The sequence below is a fragment of the Neltuma alba genome, unplaced genomic scaffold, assembly GCF_004799145.2.
Source record: "Neltuma alba isolate B1F8T4 unplaced genomic scaffold, ASM479914v2 tig00013034_pilon, whole genome shotgun sequence".
In the NCBI taxonomy this organism is placed as follows: domain Eukaryota; kingdom Viridiplantae; phylum Streptophyta; class Magnoliopsida; order Fabales; family Fabaceae; genus Neltuma; species Neltuma alba.
Genome location: NW_021637380.1, coordinates 41026 through 62606, shown reverse-complemented (window position 1 = coordinate 62606; position 21581 = coordinate 41026). Strand labels below are relative to the sequence as shown.

The 21581-nt window shown below is 35.3% G+C and overlaps 1 protein-coding gene and 1 long non-coding RNA gene across 2 annotated transcripts; both read right to left on the bottom strand.

Moving 5' to 3' along the window:
* Positions 1 to 1256: 1256 nt before the first annotated feature.
* LOC114733854 (glucomannan 4-beta-mannosyltransferase 9-like) lies at positions 1257 to 6168 on the bottom strand. The gene is made up of 9 exons (XM_028921353.1): positions 5408 to 6168; positions 5195 to 5293; positions 4848 to 5100; positions 3140 to 3250; positions 2871 to 3007; positions 2655 to 2768; positions 2360 to 2559; positions 2056 to 2250; positions 1257 to 1961 (listed from the first exon to the last, which is right to left on the bottom strand). Exons 1-9 carry the CDS (start codon positions 5735 to 5737, stop codon positions 1799 to 1801), a joined length of 1602 nt encoding a protein of 533 aa, XP_028777186.1. The 5' UTR covers positions 5738 to 6168; the 3' UTR covers positions 1257 to 1798.
* A 10907-nt stretch (positions 6169 to 17075) lies between these two features.
* Positions 17076 to 17542, bottom strand: LOC114733860 (uncharacterized). Its single transcript, XR_003739103.1, has 2 exons — positions 17457 to 17542; positions 17076 to 17368 (listed from the first exon to the last, which is right to left on the bottom strand). It is a non-coding gene; the product is annotated as an uncharacterized LOC114733860 (long non-coding RNA).
* Positions 17543 to 21581: the final 4039 nt, after the last annotated feature.

Sequence of the window (21581 nt, the reverse complement as noted above, 5' to 3'; positions counted from 1 at the left end):
TAATTACCATTATGGACGGTCACTTGTTAGATTATTGCACGCCCCTCAAGTCTTGTCTGACGGGCTGATCATTAAATGAACTGTTTAGTGTGAGTTTTTTTTTTTTATATAGGCACATGTATTCTCTTATTAAAAATAATTCTGTTCAAAATACTGTTCGATACTAAATATCAGCATCTCTTCTCATAGAAATTTAAACTTTAATTTGTCATGTTATACCATTTAACAACATAAGGATAGTTTACATGGGGATAGTGGACAAAACAGTTCGCAACCTCTGTTTTTCTCTTCCCATCCTTTTTCCTGCTCTTTTTTTTTTTAACCATTAGATTAACATATTTCAACAGTTTAGATTTTATTTTTTTTATAAAATATTTATAAAAAAAATTTAAAAACATATAGTGCACTTTCAAATCATTAGAATTAATTTTTAATATAATTTGTAATTTATTATTTATTTTTATAATTTAATATTTTAATAATAGTTTGAAAAAGATTTAAATCTGAACAGTTAAGATATTAATCTAAAGGTTAAACAAAGAAGAAAAGTGAAGAGGATAAAAAGAGAAGAGGAGAGGTTTCCAACCGTTGGACAAAATAGAAAATGTCACGTCGTTAACAGGTATCATGCCCAAGTGATTGTCGGTGCCTTGCTCTGTGAATTTGGCTCATAACTTTCTTTTCTTTTCTTTTCCTTTTATTTTTTTTACTAAACTTTTCTTTTTAGAGTTAAAGACTAAAAGACTAAAATCTACTACGATTGTTTAAAAAAAAAAATTAAGACTAACACTTCTAATTTCAAAAGATTAAAAATTCACTTTTTGAAGTTAAAAAATTAAATTAAAACATTGTATAAATTAAAAGATCAAATCTATACTTCAGTTCCCCCCTTCCCCTTTTTCCTTATAAACCAGGAAGGGAGGTTGGTCCATAATTGGCAGTAGATGTGAATGAGTTGAAGAGTAGGCTCCAAACATGGATCGCACAGCACAGGGCGGCAGGGGGTGTAGGTAGGAGAAGATGGTGGGTCTAATTTCTAGATATGGACCCAAGAAAAAGCACGATTTTCACTTTAATTCATTGCATGAAACATTTTGGAGAATTCATTTCTATCCTGTTATGATGACGCCTGAGCTCTCTCTCCCTCTCTCTCGTATAATCTCACTCTCTCACTAAATCGGATGGAGGAACTGACAACTATTTAGAATGGTTTGGTGGATTGCATTGATGGGAAAGATAGAGAGATGCTTTGGATATGCTATTTACAAAGATCTCTTAATAAATGCATACACAAGAAGAAGTGGGGACGAACCTTTCAACCCCCAGCTTGTTTACTGAAAGAGAAAATATTTGTATAATCTATTCCCATTTCTTCAAACTGTAAAAACGAATACACTGTAAAGAACCCCAAAAAATAGAAACAAGTAATAATGATGAACAGAGTGCTACAAAATCTACCAAACAATCCATCCAATCAACGATGTTTTGCAGGATCCGACGCCCCAGTGCTTTATGTTCTTCTCTTCTGTATGCTTCATTTGCATGGCAACAAATTTGCCTGTAATTTCCTTATCTTTGCTCACTATTCACAAAGAAAACTATTCTTTTCTTTCAAGCTAGTCAATTACTTTGATTCTTGAAAAGTGATCTCCTTTTTCTTTTCTTTTCTTTTTTTTTTTGCACTAATAATCTATAATTGCCAGAACCTTGATGAAAAACACAATACTATATTACAAAGCATAGAGAATCATTGCACAAAAACTGGAATTGCCGAATGAAGAGAGAAAGAGAGAGTCTTCTAGGAGTTGGGAACGAATGTGCCAACATATCCAAAAGCCAAGATAAAGAAGGCAACTGCTTGCATATAAAGGAAGATGAAGTAGTGATTTTTCCCGAACAACACATCATAGCAACCGCAGAAGAAGAGGTAGAATCCAACTCCGAGTTCCAACAAGTGAATCCTAATGATATTTTGAGACAGAGCACGCATATTGGTAAGTGCTTCTGATTCATAAACCTGTGAATGTTGTGTGATAAAGAAGCCAAAAATATTACCTGTCTCCAATCTTGAATCGAGGTTTCTTGGGTGCTTTAGCTGCAACTTTAGCCTTGAGAGCATCTCCAAGCTTCTCAGTGACAACCCATTCATTCACTCGACTGGCTTCTAGCAAACCAATGATTGTTGCCTTTGTTCGATGCAGAGACATGCAATTCTCAAAAAGAATCCAGAAGACCAGCAAGTGAAGCGACCTTAAAACAGAAAACACGTCCAACAAATATCAATACAAGTACAAGAAACAATGCAGAAGTTGTATTCAAGAACTTGTAGGCGGGAGAAAGAGAAAGGAATAAGGTCGACCTTGGAGTTCCGACAGCATTGAGGAGGGTGATGATGGAAGGGATATATACAGCTCCCCACTTTGGGACAACAACCTCAGGCACCAAAACTGTCGCAGGTAACACAATGCAATAGAACACAAATGTGTTGATGTGGGCTACCACCTTCCGAACGAAGAAGAAGCTGTAAATGACATGTACCTTCTTCCACAAGGATACTTTCTGCACAGCATATACATTTACGAACTCAGAGGGATGAATCTTCTTTGGAAAGAAGAGTATATGCATTATGGTTAATACAGGGGAGGCAAATTCACCTTGTTTCTTAAAATCTCCATAACCATTTTCCTGAAGAGATTTGCTGGCCCACAAGACCACCTGTGCTGTTGGAAACGGTAGGCCTTGAAAGTGCTAGGCAATTCATTCTTGACCTGTTGCAGAGTTGACATCACCGTAAAAACAACAAGATATGAATTTGTGGAAATGATAATATTGAAAAGCATACGAAATTTAGAGGTGGGAGAGAAAGAAACCTGGATTTTGCCCAAGTAGAGGAATTTCCAGCCTTTAAGACTGGCTCGAACAGCAAGGTCCATATCTTCTACAGTGGTCCTATCCTTCCATCCACCAGCCTCATTCAGCGCCGCAATCCTCCATACTCCCGCAGTCCCTGATGTTAATATTTGCTTCTCATTTCGATTTCATCGAAGATTGCAGGAAAAAATAATTGAAGTCTCGATTTCTGGGTTGATATAATACTAATAATATATGTATGTATGCATGCACGGATCGCATTAGTTACCGTTGAAGCCAAAGAAGGCGTAAGTGGAAGACCCCACTTCTTGTTCCACGGTAAAATGGTAATCCAGCGACATTTCTTGCATCCTGGTCATTAAACACTCATCGGAATTCACTACAAACCCCAAAAAAAAAAAAGCCACGTCAGCAACGGAGCAGGTATGAGATTTCCAACGTGCTACTCTACCATTTTTACAATTATTTTTGCGGAAGAGATGGACGAAATAAATTCAGTTGTCGGTTAGTGGAGAGAGACAGTGACTGGGGAATGAGGTCCACCATTAAAAGCTGCACATGCAGCTGCCGGGATGCAGAAAGAAGGGAAGGGAAGGGAAGAAGATGATGAATCATGGAAGAGATGAAGCAGCAGAAAATAGTAGAAACAACAATGATGACATCAACGCCACAATGATTCCAGCAAAGAAGAAGGATCGTGTCAATCACATGAGACAGATATACCCGTTCCTTTGAGATACACCTCCTGTTTTCACGTTAATAATTTAAGGTCATGGACCCCCCTCTGAGCTCACATGTTCTGCTTCAGCACATGTTCTTTACTACTTTTGGACACTGGAAATGGACTTTTATTAGCCCTTCTTACTCATCTCAGCATTCTTTAAACCTACTCAATAGCACACATGTTCCTCACAAATAATCATTACTTTTCTGATCTGTTGAAGGAAAAAATGTTTACTAGATTTATAATATCGATGTGATTGGTTGCTTTGGTCGGAAGAGGGGTGATCTGTGTTAATAATATTAGTCTTAAAAGTATGTTACTACAGTGCCCTCAAACAATTTATATCGGAGGATGTCGGAGAATTTATGTCTCAAAGGATTTCCCTCAACAAGGTTGTAAGTAGTGAAGGATAAGCTGTCAAAGAGGGTTAATTACGAAGCCCATAAGCAGAAAAAACAAGGGTTTCTCTATTTTTCCCTCTTCTTGACTAATCTTGAACACGCTTTCCCAAATAGCCATTCCTTTTTTCTCAAGCCTTTCCGGCTTCTATATTTAACTTTTCTTTTCCCACTAGGATGCGGTCCAACTCTCAACTGACTTTCCCGCTCCAAAAGCTAAACAATTAATTGCCGCTATATTTTGGTGTATCTAATTACTGATATAGGTGGGTGAGTCACTCATTCAACAGCATAAAAGGTAAGAACTATTGTTTGTTATTAACAGCTTATTATTACTATATCATGATTAATGATCCATCAGACTATCAGTTCGATCGTAACTTTTCATGCCAGATTGTACAGAAAAGGTTGCCGTGCCCTCTATGCAGGCCATTGGACGAAAGAAAAGAATCAAGACGATGTGATGCGTTGTGTTCACTAATTTTTGTATAATATTTCCTTGGAGGGTAGTTCAAACTTTATAGAGCGGGCCCCATCTCAACACCAACAAAAGAAAATAAAGCAAAGAAGACGATACGAGATGCATACGTGCCTTAAATCGAAGACAACCAAGGACGATTCTACTGTGATTATTGTAATGTCATGGAACCACCACGTAGGACCTACCTCTCCCCGCCCAGAGAGAATTTCCAAAACAAAAAAAATAACCCACCGACAGTTCTCTAGAGGAAACTGCTTTTAGCACGCTGATCGTCAAAAACAAGATTAATGGGAGAGAAGAGAGCCGCCATTGGACAAGAAAAAGAAAAAACCAACAAAAAAATTAACAGGATTAATGAGAGAAAGTTAATTACCAAATTTCCAGCGAGCCTGAACGAGGGCGAGTTCAGGATTGTGAGCGAGGAAAGGTATGGTGCGCCAGAGGAAATCAGGCTCAGGCTGAAAATCAGCGTCAAAAATGGCAACATAGTCGCAGTGCTTCACGTAGCTATGCTTCATTCCCTCTTTAAGAGCTCCTGCCTTATACCCATTTCTGTTGTCTCTTACCTCGTACTTTATGTTTATCCCTTTGCTTGCCCATCTTTGGCATTCTAGCTCCACCAAAGCCTGCAATTTGTTTGTTCACTCCCCACCATTACTCCTTAATGCCAACTTAAACGCACAGTAATATTATAATCAGTGTGGGGATTTTGCCGTTCACCTTGATTGTCGTGTCTGTGGAATCATCCAGAACTTGTATTATGATTCTGTCCGAAGGCCAAGAAAGCCCACATGCTGCTCCAATCGACAGCTGATAAACCTGCATTTACAAGCAGATCCAACAGAACTCAACCCGAATTCTACGGCTGAGAATTAATAATGCAATTCTGATGAACAGTGTGAACTGGAAGCTCAGGTGGGTAGGTTCTAGTACCTCTCTTTCGTTGTACATTGGGATTTGAACGAGGACCATGGGATAAGCCGAGTTCCCCAACTCGAGGTCGTCTTTTAGCGGCTCCCATTTGTAACGCTTCTCTGGTTTTCGCCCAAACAGCTTCACCAAAGTAATGACAACGCCCATATACACCCTCTCCATGAAAAGCATCAACGACATGACCAAACACAGAAACACAGCCAATCTTAGCATTGGAACCACCAATGGCAATTTGATTTGATCCCAGATGAACCCGAGTTGCACGGTAATGTCATCTCTGGCCCCTTGAAATGCATCTGGAAGAACAGTGGTGGATGAAAGACGATCCATTCTGATCCCTCCTTTTTACAGTAATGGGTCGTCAGAGAGACAGAGGAGACGAAACCCCACTAGAAGGATTTAAAGAAGCAAACTTTTGATAAAGAAGGAGGAATATTTTTGTTAGGTATTTTGCTTCAGGGTCACGCAAATCAATGGAGGCAGGGCTGGAATGTTATTCAGTGAGGCTAAAACCCCAGTGAGCTTGAAGAGAAGTGAGGTGGATCTGGAGCAATGAGGCCCCAGAAGTAATAGCAGAAGCTAAAGGAGACAAGAAAGGAAGTTTGTGTTGCTTGACTCTATCCTCTTCTCTCTCCCAGCGTCCTTCTTCTCTGCTTCTGTAATCAATTCAAAGGAATGCAGAAGCAGACAACATTTGCAGAAGCGGAAGCACAGAATTAAGGAGCTTCGTGATTGTAAATATATAACTAATACCAATAATAAAACAAAAATGTGTATGTGAGAGGGAGGGGGGGAGAGAGAGGGGTCAGAAGAGTATTGTATGGGTGTTGTGCGTCTGTGTTGTGGGGCTTTTTATAATGTGTTTGGCTCTCAATGCTTAGTCACCCGAAAGCTATTAGCAACATACAATTCTGTTTTAGCGCCAAGCAAAAATAAAAATAAAAATAGTGATATAGGCCGGAAAAATAAAAATCCCAAAATTGAAGTGGAATTCCCAATAAAGAATCCATAAAAATAATGATATTAATAACGTTAATAATGATTACATTCTTATTCTTGTTGGTGTATGATTTTTTTTTTATTGGTGTCAGTTTTGGACATGTTATAAAAATAGAGACAGAAAAGTCATAATATTCTGCCCATAGTTTTCTATATAAGAACATAGATACAAGAATTAATATATTATAGAAAAGTAAAATAAATTTTTTTTTTTTGCCAACAAAATGAGTATATAACAATATATAGGTATCCATCTATCTACTGAGATGGTAATTTGCGTCGGAGACACGGTATATCTACAGGTTTTTTCAACAGTAATAAATCACGTGTGGCATGTTCTGATTGGTTGTTGCGGGGGCTCTTTGCTTAGTTGATGTGGGCCCAAGAGGATCGGCCTGTCTGAGGGTAAGCCCCATTTTGTGGTGGTGCATAAATCCGACGGTGACAGATGTTGGTGAGATAGATAAAAAGTGATCTGATGGCTGGTTATTGTTTATTTAAATTACGGTGAATTAAAATTTCCATGGAAATGGGATCTTCCTTTTTCCAGTATCAATGTGAGCAATAGCTCATAGCTGCAACAGCAATAATAATTAAAACAACAAAAAAGGTGTGATTGAAATTCTGGCCTGATGTAATGTGCATAATATGTATAGCTTTAGATTCTGGTAAGGCATGAATTTTTTTTTTTGGGGGGGCTTTCTCTATAATTTAATAATTTAATGTAGACTCTGAGATTATGGTTTAAGGTTTCAATTTTGATTTGTGAGTAAGGTTGAAAAATCCCCCCGGGGAGTGGCAGAACAAAGCGTAGGCCTGTTTTCATTAAAAATAAAACTCTTTAAAAAAAAGAAAAAAATCTATTTAAATAAAAACATTTGTTCCTAAATATAAGAACTAGTTAAAATTTTAATTTAATTTTAAATATAAAATTATAATCTATTTTATTTTTTAAGTTTATTTTTTTACCTCGTTATGATAATTGCATGTGTTAGAAGGTTTTTATTTTAATTATCACAAATAATTAACTCAATTATTCTTCTTAATATTTATAAATTAATTATATAACTTTTATATTAATAAGTGGTGGTAGGATACTCAAACCCCAAGTTACGTCGAATTTAATGTGGTTTATTGGAGGATGACAATTAAGAACTTTATAAGGAAATTAATATGAATCGAGGACCTGATTATCATTAAAATTTTTAACTCGAAATTCTGTAAATTGCAACTTGAAGGTTCTTGGTTCCGCCTAGCAGCAGCACATGCACGGTGTGTTTGGATATCCAATGATAAATCCAAACAAGCACTAGAAGTAACGTTTCATTTATTTTCAATAATAATAATTGTTAGTTAATCAATATATCATCAATAAATATGAGAAAGTAAAATGAAAATCATATTATATACAAATCATTAGCGACAAAACTTGTCTCAAATTTTATCAAATTTTTTTTTCAAATGAAAAATGAAAAGACCGCATAATCCCGCGGCAATGACTTGGATGTTTGGAGATGAAAAAGAAATAAGTATATATGGTCGGAAACCAAGGAGACTGTAGATGCCGACAATGTCCATGACCATTTGACCATCCAATCGTCAAATACATTGACCGATTTGCCCTTGCTGGTCTCCGCCTCCGTGACAGCTAAGATGCTTCCCCTACCCACCCCCCTCCCCAAAAGAAAAAGAGTTTTCTTCCAACATTGATTGAAATAAGAAATTGAGAAAATCACGCTTAAATGCCGAAAGATTAATTTGATAATAGTTCAATCCTAAAAGCCCTGTTTCAAGATCAATTACAAATACGATAATACTTTTTTAAATCTATTTATAAATTATTTTCAGTATGTTTCATATAGATAAAAAAAAATCTTAAATTTTATTAACTCTCATTTAAAATTCAGTAACTTTTTAATTTTATCCTTATTTAATATATATTACATCTCCTATAAACAAAGTAAACACAACAATAAATGAAAGGTAAAATTGTATATCTATACAAAAAAATTTTTTTAGTGCCCTATAAATAGAAAAAAATATCTTCTCTCTCTGTCTTATAAATAAAATCAGAGAACTATCAATTACATATAAACTTTCTAATTTATACATCCAAGTATTAAATTTCAAAGAAAATATGGTTGCCAACCCCAGAAATATGGGGTGACCATAACAACAGCAGTAATTTTAAAAAAAAAAATTAAGGGCTGACAAGGAGCAATTCTCAACGAACTAGTATAATAAATTAATTGAAATCTCTGGTGCAGTCATTAACGCTAAACAAAATGAGTTATGGAAGGTCTATACGGAGGGGGCCGCCATACTGCGTCTTCCAAGTTGGTGAGCAATTATAAAATACTCGTATAAATTAAAGTGGTTAGCGAATTGCGATCCTTTAATTATTATTTATTAATTTAAATAAAAAAATGTTATGGATTGTCAACATATTTATCAACCACCCCCTTAGAGGGATTATGGCCCTCGTGATCCTCTACCTCACTGCCAAGAAGCTTCAGGTTCCAATCACAATATATATATTCACCTTGAATAATTTAAATAAAATAATTCTTCCCTTATTTTCGGCATGGTATTGTTTTTGTAGTTATTTATATAATATTACTATTAACTATATTATAAACTGTCAGGGCGCGCGAGTAATCATTTGGTTAACATATGATTGATTTTAGTGTTTTTAAGGTATTTCGAGAATTTCGAATATATTATATCCGAATATTCGCACATCCACGTGTTCCAACTATCGTGGGTAGTTGCCATTTTTCTTTGGTGTGAAAACAAATTTGCAATCTTTTTAGTTTTATTAAATATTTTTTGGCTCGCTATTTTCTTTTGCAATAATTCATTGAATGGTACAAGATGTTTGACTAATCCTATGCAGCTTCTTGATGACTTTCTTCTGGCTCTTGTGCCGACTTTGTGAACATAAATCTTGTTTCCTTATAACTTCCCAAGGCTAATTTCCCACTGTCGTTTATAAGCATATTTTTTAATATGAATAAGTTAAATTAAATTTGACAGAAGAAGCTCATATATTTCAGATAAGACCCTGCTTGACACAAATCTAAATTAACTGGCAATGCTAACTATCAAATAATATATCATCCCAGAAAAAATATAAATGCGAGACATTAGGTGGGTGATAAAAATGAAGGAGTCAAAAGATAAAAACCCAGACACAGTTTTTTTTTTTTTTTTGCCATCTCAGACAAAGTTAAATTAAATGTTAAATGATCCGGCTAAGAGAAGAGTTAAATGATCAAAACAATATTTCCTGCCATCTTTTTTCCTCCTCCCAACAACGGAATGAGAGAGGGAGCAGAGCCAAGATTTTGCCAAATATTCCAAGCTTTTTTTTCAGGAAAAAAAAAACTGAAATACATTTGGTTTCTCTCACCGGGATCACATTAATTAATTAATTAAAACGGCCAGGGCCAGAAACTTCAAGCTGTCTCATTTGGTCCTCCACTGGATGTGGGCCATGCATTTCCCATAGACTATAATATATGGACGGTATTATTTGATTGCCCGCGATTTAATATGTTTTATATGTCATGTTAATATTATACTACCTTCTATCCTGATTATAAGAGCTAGTTAATTAATTTAAAGAGATTAAAAAAATAAGTTAAGTTAGTTATTTGTAATAAATAGATGTTTTCTTTTCTGAAATATCTTTGTTAATCAAGTGTGTTGGCTAGAACTATCATTATTAAAAGGACCACCTTAAGAAAAAATGTATAAATATTATAGATAAAATAGATTGAGGTCTTATATTTAGAATTAAAATAAAAATTAAACAAAATTTTGTATTAAGAACTGGAGCTAGTATAATAATTTATAATCCATATAAGTATTCCACACACCAACCACCCTCCGTCATGATACTAAAGCGTGCTCATGGTCCTTGTTTTGTCCTTCTTCTTCTATCTAATTGTCAAACAGTAGTTAATTATGTAGAAAATACACAAAGACGAACACACTCTTCGCTAACAATACAGTACAACCTCCAATTCTATTTATAAGAACTAGTTGACTAAATTGAGAAGATTGAAGAAATAAGTTAAGTTAGTTATTTGTAATAAATAGGTGTTGTATTTTCTAAAATATCCTTGTTAATCAAGTGTATTGGTTCGAACTATTACTATTAGAAGGACTACCTCAGAAGAAAATGTATAAATATGAGAGATAAAATAGATTGGGATTTTATATTTAAGATAAAAAAAAATCAAATAAGATCTTATATTAAGAATCGTAAGTAGTAGTTTACCAAGTTCATATCCTAATTTAAATAAGCAACCATTTTTCGTTAAAAAAAAATCATACATTCAAATCCCCTCCCCCCCCCCCCAAAAAAAAGGCAGTTTAACATTATCAACTCTCGGGCCCAAAAAAATTGGTACTGGCAAAAATAAAAGAACAAAACCGCATTATGACCCGAATCTGATCCTTTTAAAGTCTAAAAGTAAAAGAAAGTGTATGTTGTTGTGTTCGCTGAACCACTAAAAAATAATGAGCTTTGCTTTAAAAGGTTAATTATGATGGCCGTTGTCCCGAACATTAAATACACGCGCGCGCGAGCACCGCCTTCAAAAAAACTACTCAGTTATGGTGACTGGTGAGCTAGCCTAAAGTACAGAAGAATGCAGATTAAGATCAGCTCAATTAATGTGGCTTTTAGAAATCAATTGTTATTGAGACAGAGAGTGTTCAATTCCATATTACTCCCTCCGTTCCTTATTATAAGAGATAAATAACCAAATTACGTTGATCAAAAAAGTAATTAAAATTAGTTAAGAACAATCAATGTGTAAAAAGTATAATTTTTTTCCCAAAAATGCCCTCATTAATAAGGAGAGAGAGCATGAGAGAGAACAATTAAATTATTAAAAAAAAAGAAGTGAGAGGGAGAGAGTGTGTGAATTGGAAATAAAATAAATATGGGTAAAATAGGAAATCAACAAAAAAAAATAGAGACAACTTTTAAGTGTCTCTTATATATAGGAACATACTATGAGCATCAAATGTCTCTTATAATAAGGAACGGAGGGAGTATATTATTATTTCAAAACACCCACTTATAATGCAATACAAAACTCGATGCTTTACTCGATGATTGATGTGTGATAAACATGGTTTGATTTAGTTAATTAAGTGAGTCTTGTCAATAATATATTTAAATTAATATATTGCAAATGAACCTAATAACAAGACTGCTTTAGATTCACAGGTCAAATAGGTTTCATCTTTTGGGGGGGGGGGGAGCCTCGTCCAGTTCAGTTCAATAATCAGTTTTCGAGGAAAAAGCCAACCAAATTAATCCTAATTAAAACTAACTTAGGTTGTAGTCTTTGCAGGTTATAATCTGGTAGAAGTTAAATTAATCTTGAAGGAGTATGAACTATGAACTGCTTCAATCTAAGCATAATTAACTTAGTTTGAAGTCAGTGTAGGTTACATCAACATGGTATGATTAGCATTTTCTGGATTTAATTTTGCCGTGTCATGTATGGTTTTGTAATGAATACACTAATGATGGGGTAGGGTGGCAAATTAATTATATTTAATCATTTTCAATAGTCATAAATCTTTCTATATCGTCACCTAATTCTCCTTTCTTCCAAGTCAAATACTGCATAAAATTTTCCAACACACTTGCTCAGGCCATTATACATTATAATATATTATCATTATTCATCTAACACTTTAATTACCAATATATTTTTTCGTTTTTATGTCTTTATCACAGAGACAAATTAGCACAGATAAAGTATTACCAGTAACCAACAGCTTCATTGAGTTTAATTAAGACGATTTAAACTGCGAACAAATAGCAATTTTGGTAGATAAAGTGTCATTGAGATTAAATTAAACGCCAAACTCGCTTCCTTTAAAAAATGAATTAACTCATTGTGATGTCACTGTTATATAATAATATGACAGTTTGGTTTCGTGTGGACTATAGGTAGTGTAAATCTAATTAAAATGCTTTCCTATGTAATCAGTATAATTAGTCACAAATCTTCCTTAATCCTCACCTAATTAATATTCAATCACTTGGCGAATTAAATTAAAAAAAATCACAACATACATATAGTAATAACACTAATCATTGAGATAGACTCAAATTTTCAATATCTGAATCATCCTCATTCCCTCAAGACCAGCAAGCACATTCAATTGCATATCCTCCCAAGTACACATATAATCAATTAAACTAGTTCCATGTCTCTGTCTCCCATATCGACAAAATTCCCAGCGTCGGCAATAGTTTTGGCCAATTAAAGAAAGGGACGCATAAATAAATACAGCGTTTTATTGGGTTAATTTGAGTTTAGAATTAAATTAATAAGCATAGGTTGGATGAAAAGCCAAGGTATTGGGTGGAATGTGATGCGTGTGTTTGTTTACTTTATGCTTTAAAATTAAAGAAGAAAGAAGAGATTCGACGTTCCCTTTAATCCATTGATTAGTATTGAATAGCTCGATTACAATTGACCCATATATACAGTGATAGGAAAACTATATACAAATTATTAAAGTTTGAGTATTTCAGAGAAAGCTGCCTAAGACGACAAGAACAGAAAAAGAAGAAAGCATCGTCGGTGGAACCGTAGAGTATATGAAACAGCAACATTTTGAAGGTCAAGAGATAAAGCTGATCGATGTGGGGCTCCGTGGCCACCTCTCTGGTCATAATATTATCGATGAGATGATGATGGTGATGATCTCAATATCGTCTCCATAACTTTTATAAAATAAAATAGTTATTGAACATATAAATATATAGTAGGTATTATTGTTTTATTTTGTGTTATATGAATTGAATGATTAAAATAAGAGAAGGGGAAGAGGGTAAGTGAGTCAGAGCTTTCATTTCAGATAAGTATGTCTTTATTAGAATAACTGGACATGGCACCTTATTCTACACCCATTATAACTTCACTTCTTACGCTTCAATCTTAAGCTTGTCCTCACCTTTTCTTCTTCCTCACTGTGTTGACTGATCTGTACACTGCATCACAGAACCAGAGCTCCCAGGAAAAAAAAAAAAAAAGAGTAGCCCGAAGACTTAGCACAGAAATATATCATCGCCCCAAAACAAGGACCATGGGTAGGGATACATACACGCATACATCTGTCTTTGATTCGAATTAATTAGTTAGTTCATTTGTAATTAAACGTGCTTTTTTAATATTATGTTGAACCGTTGACACGTTTGAATCAGTGTTAATTTGAATTAAATTGGGCTTACCATTGACGGAGGCAAACTCTTTTCATCAATAATATATGCTCAGTTACTTTAATATCATATTATATGACGTTCAATTTGATGCTGTATGCTAGTACCTGATTAAACTATTTCATTATTTAAAAAACACCCCCACAACGAGGCATGTATATGACAATATGTGCATTTGCATCAGCACGAGGTTCTTGTTTTTGTTGCTTTTGTGCCCCCTTTATTGCATCTAAGCTGGTATCCAATTCTCGACGGGGTGCTTTTCATTCACTTTGGATTCTTTATATTTGTATACACTTTTTCAAGAATTATTAGGCTGATAATGTTTTGTCCACACGCACAAACACACCAAACAGAGAGATTCAAATACCTAGCCAATCACGAGCAGAAAAGCTTAATCAGCATATATATAATTTGCTTGATTACATAAAATGCAACCCATCTCTATTCCTTGGCGAAGTGGATAAATGTGCGTACTATATAACTAGGCTCTAATAATAGGATGCCGCCATCGTTCTTTGGATTCATGAAATTAACCAATCGAAACCAGTTAAGGATAAGAAAAGATCGATGCAGATGAGATTGGGTTCAGATTTTGGCTTCACGTAGACGGATCCTCCACAAAACAATCATGAAGACGTATCCATATCCATCCACACACATGTACTGCTACTGATACTATTTCTTCCATCAGAAGATAAAATAAATATCCGAGCCATTAATAAACTTGGACACCCATGTGAGGCCAGCCATGTGTACTCCATCCACATGGAATGTGATGTGCTTTTTAGCCGAAGATTTGGACCAGAACAGCAGGTAGGACAACATATGAGTGTGTCATGAAAGCTAGCTTCTACGTGCTGATCATGAGAACAACTGCCAATCCATGTGGGAACAAGTCCCATCTTATATATATATTTGTTTTGCCTAAGAAAATATTCATCTGCATAAACATGACCTTTTTAATTAAGATAATACTGTCAAACTCACTTCTGTATATAATTCTTACAAACTAGAAGGCCCATAAAATACATTAGAAATCATAAAGATGCTGCAAAAAGACAAAGGGGATGCGTGGCCATATATATATAAGAAAGTTGGGGTTTCCCTTTTGGTGGTAAAAAAAGGAAGAGTGAAGAAGAAAGAAGGAGAAGACATGTTGGAGGGACAGGCTGGAGAACAATGATTGGGGGTGGGGAGGGGGGTTTTCCCAGTTTTGAATATTACGCTGTCAGGGCATATGTTGTTGTCGTCGTTGTTGTTGAGTTTAAGAATTTGAGAGACTGGGAAGTGACGGTATTACACTACGCACAGTCACATAAGTACATGACTCAACAACCACCCTGAAAAATGTCTCACATCTCTCTTTCAAACCCAAATGACTATGTGGCAGCCAAGAGGTCACTTTTTGCTTCCACCGTTCAAAGTCCTTCATCCTCAAGTTAACTGTCGAAGTCTCTGCTTCTTGCTTGTTCCCAACCAATTAAGATGCTTCTTTGCTTCTAATAGAAAGCTCACCCTGATCTCACTTCTCAACCCCCCCCCTTTCTAGTTTTGTCTTCTCTTATCGTCTTTCACTTTCGTCTTTTCTCATCAGTTTCTGCTATGAACCAGACTCAAAAGTGATATTTTTTGTTGTGTATTTTTAAAATTGGAAAAAATAGAGACTTTTTCTTTGTTTAAAATTCAAATTCAAAACCTGAGTCCTCCAAAAATGATCATCCTATAAAAATGTGGGTAAAAGTACAGAGAGTTGAAGTGAAAATTGCGTCGTATAAGGCTCATTCTCATTAAGCAGGCGCAGGACAGAGTAAGAGAGAATATAATGGATATAATATAGATGTAGTTAAGAGTAGTAAAGTGTACTTTGAAGACTATTATTATTTGCATATATATATGTATATATTTGTTATCATTAGGGTAGAATTTCCCATTTCAGCATTGCACACAGACACAAGTAAAAGGAACAACCTTTTTGTGTGAAACTTGGGGTTTATTTAGGGATTAATAAAACAGCAGAAAAGGAGTCGCCACCGATCGTTGAATGACATCTCTGACTTTTATTTTAAAAACAGCGAAGACATAACAACCATCTACGTTGCAGACTACCCTCTGAAATTTCAACAACAGCCCTTTCATTTTTTTTTTTTAAAAGAAAACAATTTATAGTGCGGAAAGTCAGATGATCTTAAATAAACATTTCTTTATGAAACGTGATCGATGATGATGACTAGCATCCACCCAATTCACTTGGTCATTCGTCCCTTGTCGGTATGGTGGTGTTCATCGACCTACATTACAGAATATATATATATATATTCTAATTTGAAGTTTGACAATATCCGAATTCAACCTTGCGGAACTAAAGTGGGCTTTTCCTCACTATTCATTTGGGCTTTGGAGAAACAAAGCCCATCTCACTCTTCATGCCGGACAAAATTGGTTAGAGAAGCAGACACTCGCTTTAATCATGAAATATTTAGCCCAGTCTTAAAAGCAAGAGGACCATTCAAATCACGAACTAAGGATACTGGCCCTCGGGTTCATGCGTCCGTTCAAGTATAATTTTATGAAAGAATCAAAGCTTTTAAAGTTGCGCTGCTTGAACATGCAGTGATAAATACTAGGGAATAAGTCCAGATTGAATTATACCAACTCGATTTATATATAACACAAACGATCACTCTTCTGATCCTTAATATAAGATCTGATTATTAAATTAATTTTGATTCTAAATATAAAACCTATTTTTTAATTTATCAATTTTTTTTAAATTGCCCTTATAGATACTTCATCAACCACAATCAAATAGTTACAGGAAGAGTATATTAGAAAGATGATTATGGTGTTTTAGGAAAAACATATCATATTTTTTATAATTAACTAATCTACCTAACTTTCTTAATCTAATCAAATTAATTAAATAGGTCTTATATCAAGAATCAAAAGAGTATTTAATGGGAAGTTATTCTAATTAATTAACTCAATCATCCAAAATATAATCTTAATTATTTTATTATTTTATAACCCCTGTTCTTTTATTATTTTATTATGGATGCCTTGTCTTTAACTTACTATTATTTTTCAAAGGAAATTGGCCACGTAGATTAGCACAAGGCACCCGGCACCTTATATGGCATCCTACGTGGCTTTGACCCAAATACAACCACAATCTTTCCATTGGATCCGTTAATCAATGTGTTCGATTTTTGCTGCATTCAAATTCCAATCCATCGCTTTGACCCCCAAAAAAAAAAAATTCCAATCCATCACATTATGCAGCCGAGCGCAACAATTTGCCTCAGGTCATATAACGCAAAGGATGAACACGATGACTTGAGAAGGTTCTAAAAAATTCTCACGACTTTGACTTTTACAAGAATTTCTTCTTGGACCTAGAAACAGGTATCATTCATGCGTCAAAGGTACCATTAGCCTCAGAACGCTACTGAGAGAAAACTCATGAATGAGCGGGCATAAGTGAAACAGCAAACCTTAATTAACAAACTTCTACGAGTAATAGGTGATAGTCTCTGATACATTAAAGAACTAGAGATCAAACAAAAAGATGAGTCCTCATTCCTCTCTAATTTCACACAAATATCCTAATACAAAGAAAATTACACTAGAACAAAATAATCTGGTTGTCAAGCCAAAAGGTACCAGTTAGTTTCATTCTGTTATCATGTCAGCCTCCAAATCACCTGAAAAAAAAAATAACTGGTGCTGATGATAATAATGTCAGAAAATACCCCAGCTGACACGATGCTGATTGATTTTGAAGAAGTGTACCTAAAATATCTATCGGGCAGGAAGAGATATGTTGATGTCCGGGTATGACCGTTGATCCGACAAGTGTTGAGAACCGTTCAAATGCTCATTCGCGGCGAGTATCTGAGTTCTGTTTATGGTGAGTGACATCCTCAAATTCTGTCGGGCCTTGTTCTGGTATCTGGGACGTTGGTTTCAAACAGGCCTCACCATTAGGATTTTCGTGTGAGACAGGCCTAGCTGCCATCCCTGCGTCTGGACCACCTGAAATAGGAGACGCCGCTGTGTGTTGTCGGTGCTGTTTCTTTTTATGTTTCTTATGGTAACAACCATTTGACATGAAGCTTCCCATAACAATCTGAAATCCAATCCAAGAAGATAAGCTGAAAATTCTATGTGCTAGGTGGATTCATCATTCATGGGTCGGAAGTTGAGGAGAGTCATTAATATAATACCTGGATTGGACTAGCTGCTGTCAATAAACCAGCAACACCACCTCCAATGACTCGCCCCGTCCGGGCCAGCCAGTGAGACGCTCAACCCACCGGTCCTGCTTGTCGCCACTACCATTGTCGTTCATTGTGAATGACCCAGACAAAGATAAAATCTCAAATCGACCCTGCAAAGAAATAAGGACTAAATCATTCCACAATGCCTAAGCTTTGGAGTTTGTTCTTAGACAGGCAATCCGAAAAAATGAACTTTGAAATTCTGATTTGGGGCATAGAAATATGAATTTGTGAAACTGCAAACTGCAACAGAGTTGGGAGGAGAGAGATCGTGGCCTCGTAAGTCAAAAGCCACCGGAAGAACCAGGTTGGCGCTTGAAACATTAGAGATAGCTCCATGGCAGAAAGAATGCATATTCCTCTGGGACCGTTCTGGGCGAACGAAGAATTCCGGCAACATCCTGCTAGGTAATAATGTAAAGTATCCATCATGTGTCCTATATTATAGCGTGCTATGATCTGAATCTAATGTAGATGACTAAGTATTCACTTGGGTTTTTGCATTACCTCTCCGGTATGAACAGTCACCACATGAGGCGTAAAATCCCCACCAGCTGTGTCAGCGAAAAACCCACCTTCAAAGATGTAAGGCAGATGTTATAAGAAGATCTGTTTTCTCAGACATAATTTCATGCATATAGGATTGTATCAGCATACATTTATGCCGTGCACGAACGGTCTGGTTCAACTCGTTTTTTTAAAATCACAGTTCGTCGCTGGAAAAAAAATTGGAAACCCGACCATTTACTTGCATACAAGAAAGTTCGCTTCTTTTCAGCGATTATGAGCCCCAACTCACCGTTTGTCCAGCCAAAGATTAATTCAGGCAACTTCTCACCCCAGAGACAGAGGAGGTTCAGGACTTGAACTTGGAAAAGGAGCATAATATATATCGAAGTAAATGTAGAGCGAAACTCACCAAAGGATGCAAAGAGGTGGGGAAGAGGCTTGGGTCGAGCCTTTTTGGAGGAGAAAGAGAAGGCAGAGCCAGACTGGTTCTGGTACGACTTCGTCAAATTGCCATCAGAGTCGTATTTTTCTGGGCCTTCCTCTCTTCTTCTTGCCCAACAAATCAAAGATGCCTTGGCCGCCACTCGCCGGCGTCGTGACGGGTTCTGCGACCACTATTGCTCCTGCACTATTATTCGCCACGTCCGTCTTGGTTACTTGAGGCAGAAACGTCGTAAGAGGTGTGGGGTTGAAGCCGACACACTTCCTCCATTAGAGTACTCTACAGAGGTTGTCTGGGTGTTTCGCAGGAATGAGCAGCGACAAGGGAGGTGAATGCTTTGAGTTTGAGGTTTGAACAATGATGTCCCTGGGAATGGCGCCACAATTACCAGGACGCAGAATTTATGTTACCTCATAGGCTTGCTTTCTTCATGAAAGAAAACCAGACTCATGCCATCCATTTTCTTTCCCCACTGCACTGGTGCGCCCCGTAAATACGGAAATTACCTTGGAAATAATCAATTTAAATATATCCAGAAATTGTTGAAATAATCAAATCACGCAGACAAAAAAAAAAAGAAGGTAATAATCAAATTACATTTTCTGTAAATACACTGTTTTTATATTCTGTGTTGAAAAAAAAAACCACCAAACAAGCCACTTTAGGCTCTAATGGCAATTATCACGTACCAGCAATTACAGTCTTCATTGGAATTAAATCGTCGTTTTAAATTATAACTTAAATCTGCACCTAAACTTTTGTCATGGGAGTATGGGACATTTACTTTTACACCTGGGCGAACAAATTCCCATGGCCTGTTCTGGTATTTATGGAAATCCAAATTGACCCCCGCTTAACTGAATCAAAAACATATATTAGAAAACGCGGGAAATTTTTTCCCCCCTCATTAATATGCCTCCACTAGACAGATGGCTCCAAATGGAAAAAAGTGAATCAGATCAATTGGACTTTCATAATCACTCGTGTTATGCAATTATCAACACGTTATTGCATTGATTATTGAAGTATTGCCCAGTAATGTTGCATTAGTTAAGCTGACATAGTATACAATAAGGTTGACAACGGTAAACGTCGAAAATAATATGAGCACCTTTTTATCAAAAGAAAGAATCAAGCTGCATTAGATTTTTTTCATTAAAAATCATTTCTTTTAAGAATAATCTCCTGAGCATATACTATAATTTAGAGAAGCAGTGAGCGGATAAAAGGAATTTAATCTATTACCGGAGTATGATATATTTTGGTGCTTATAAATCGAAATATATAAAATATGGCAAAAAGAGTTAAAGGTTTACTCTCGGTTACGAATATTCTTTTCTTACCAGATAATCTTGTTATGGGGATAGGGATACTTTTTCAACATCAAAAGAATTTAAAAAAAACAAAAACCGAGTTAAACGGAAGCAAGTCACCAGAGGAACATTTTGGTAACGTGAGGGCGATGCTGCCGCTTTTAACTGAAAGAAACAAAAGTAATTTTTGGCCCAAAAAAATGTAACAATTATTAGAGTTTGGAGGGATTCTTGGCTTTAAAACAAACCCTGCCGCGTAAACGGCCCAAAAAAAAAAATTGCAGTTATAAAATATACGAGTAACAATAATTAAAAATTCAAGTCTCTTTGTCACGCTTCCAAGCTTTAACGGAATTTGGAATATATATTTTATTGGTATCACCAGACTCTAATTTTAAAAGATTAGTTATTGGAGCACTTCCTACCGCTCTAGATTTAAATATACTCTTTGACTAAGGTAAGCAAAATAACAATCGCTTGTTGAAATTCAAGAGATGATAAAATCAGTTTTCTCAGAGCATAAAATAAACGAAGCTCACATGTCTTTTAGACCTTAGAATTGCAACCGGCCTAAATTAAGATCCTTATTTTTTTTTTATTATAAGAATTAGTAGTTAGAGTTTATCAAAAAAAAAAGAATTAGTAGTTAGAATCATAACCAAGTTCTGGTGTCTGTTTAGGTAAACATGAAAATCAGAGCAATTTTTAGACACTTAACAATGTAGCTCATTTTTAACGTGAATAAAATCGACTCACATTAAGAATACAATAGAGTATAGTATAGTTTAATTTTAGGGAGAATTAGTCATTCATTTAAGTGAGAAAATTAAATGCAAATATATTCCTGAATTTTATTTAATACCAATATGTTTAGAAAAATTTAGTATTTACGATTCAAATTTTTATATTTACGAATTGAGTCATATGATTTACAAATCAAATTTAATAACTGGCAAAAAAAAAATCAATAATTTTATGTTTGCAAGACAATTTTTCACGCTTACGGGTTAAATTAACTTATTTATAAGTCAACCTCGTAAAATAAAATCTCTTAGAACTCGTTTAATTAAATAAAATTCAGATATTTAAGTTATACTTGAAATCCATCATTAATTATTTCTAATTTCAATGTATTATTTGTGTATTATTCCTCATTAGTATTCTATTTAACTGAGAACGAATCAGTATAGGCCACCAATGTTAAATGGAATTGAAAAATAAATTGTATCCTGCTACTTTTGAATTACAACTGTAAAATTTTCAAATTATATATTCGTATATAGATCATAATAATTTACAAAATTGTTGTTGATTTAGTAAAAACACGTGGGAGAGACTGGGGGAGTCTCGATCAATCCTCAGTCCTCAGAAA

Bases quoted from the DNA above. Each gene is read 5' to 3' on its own strand.
- LOC114733854 (XM_028921353.1), bottom strand. From the start codon at position 5,737: ATGGATCGTCTTTCATCCACCACTGTTCTTCCAGATGCATTTCAAGGG. The intron at 3,251-4,847 runs GTAATTAACTTT...TGGGGTTTGTAG, and splicing joins TCAGGCTCGCTGGAAATTTG to TGAATTCCGATGAGTGTTTA. The intron at 2,560-2,654 runs GTGAATTTGCCT...TATGCTGTGCAG, and splicing joins TGGAGATTTTAAGAAACAAG to AAAGTATCCTTGTGGAAGAA.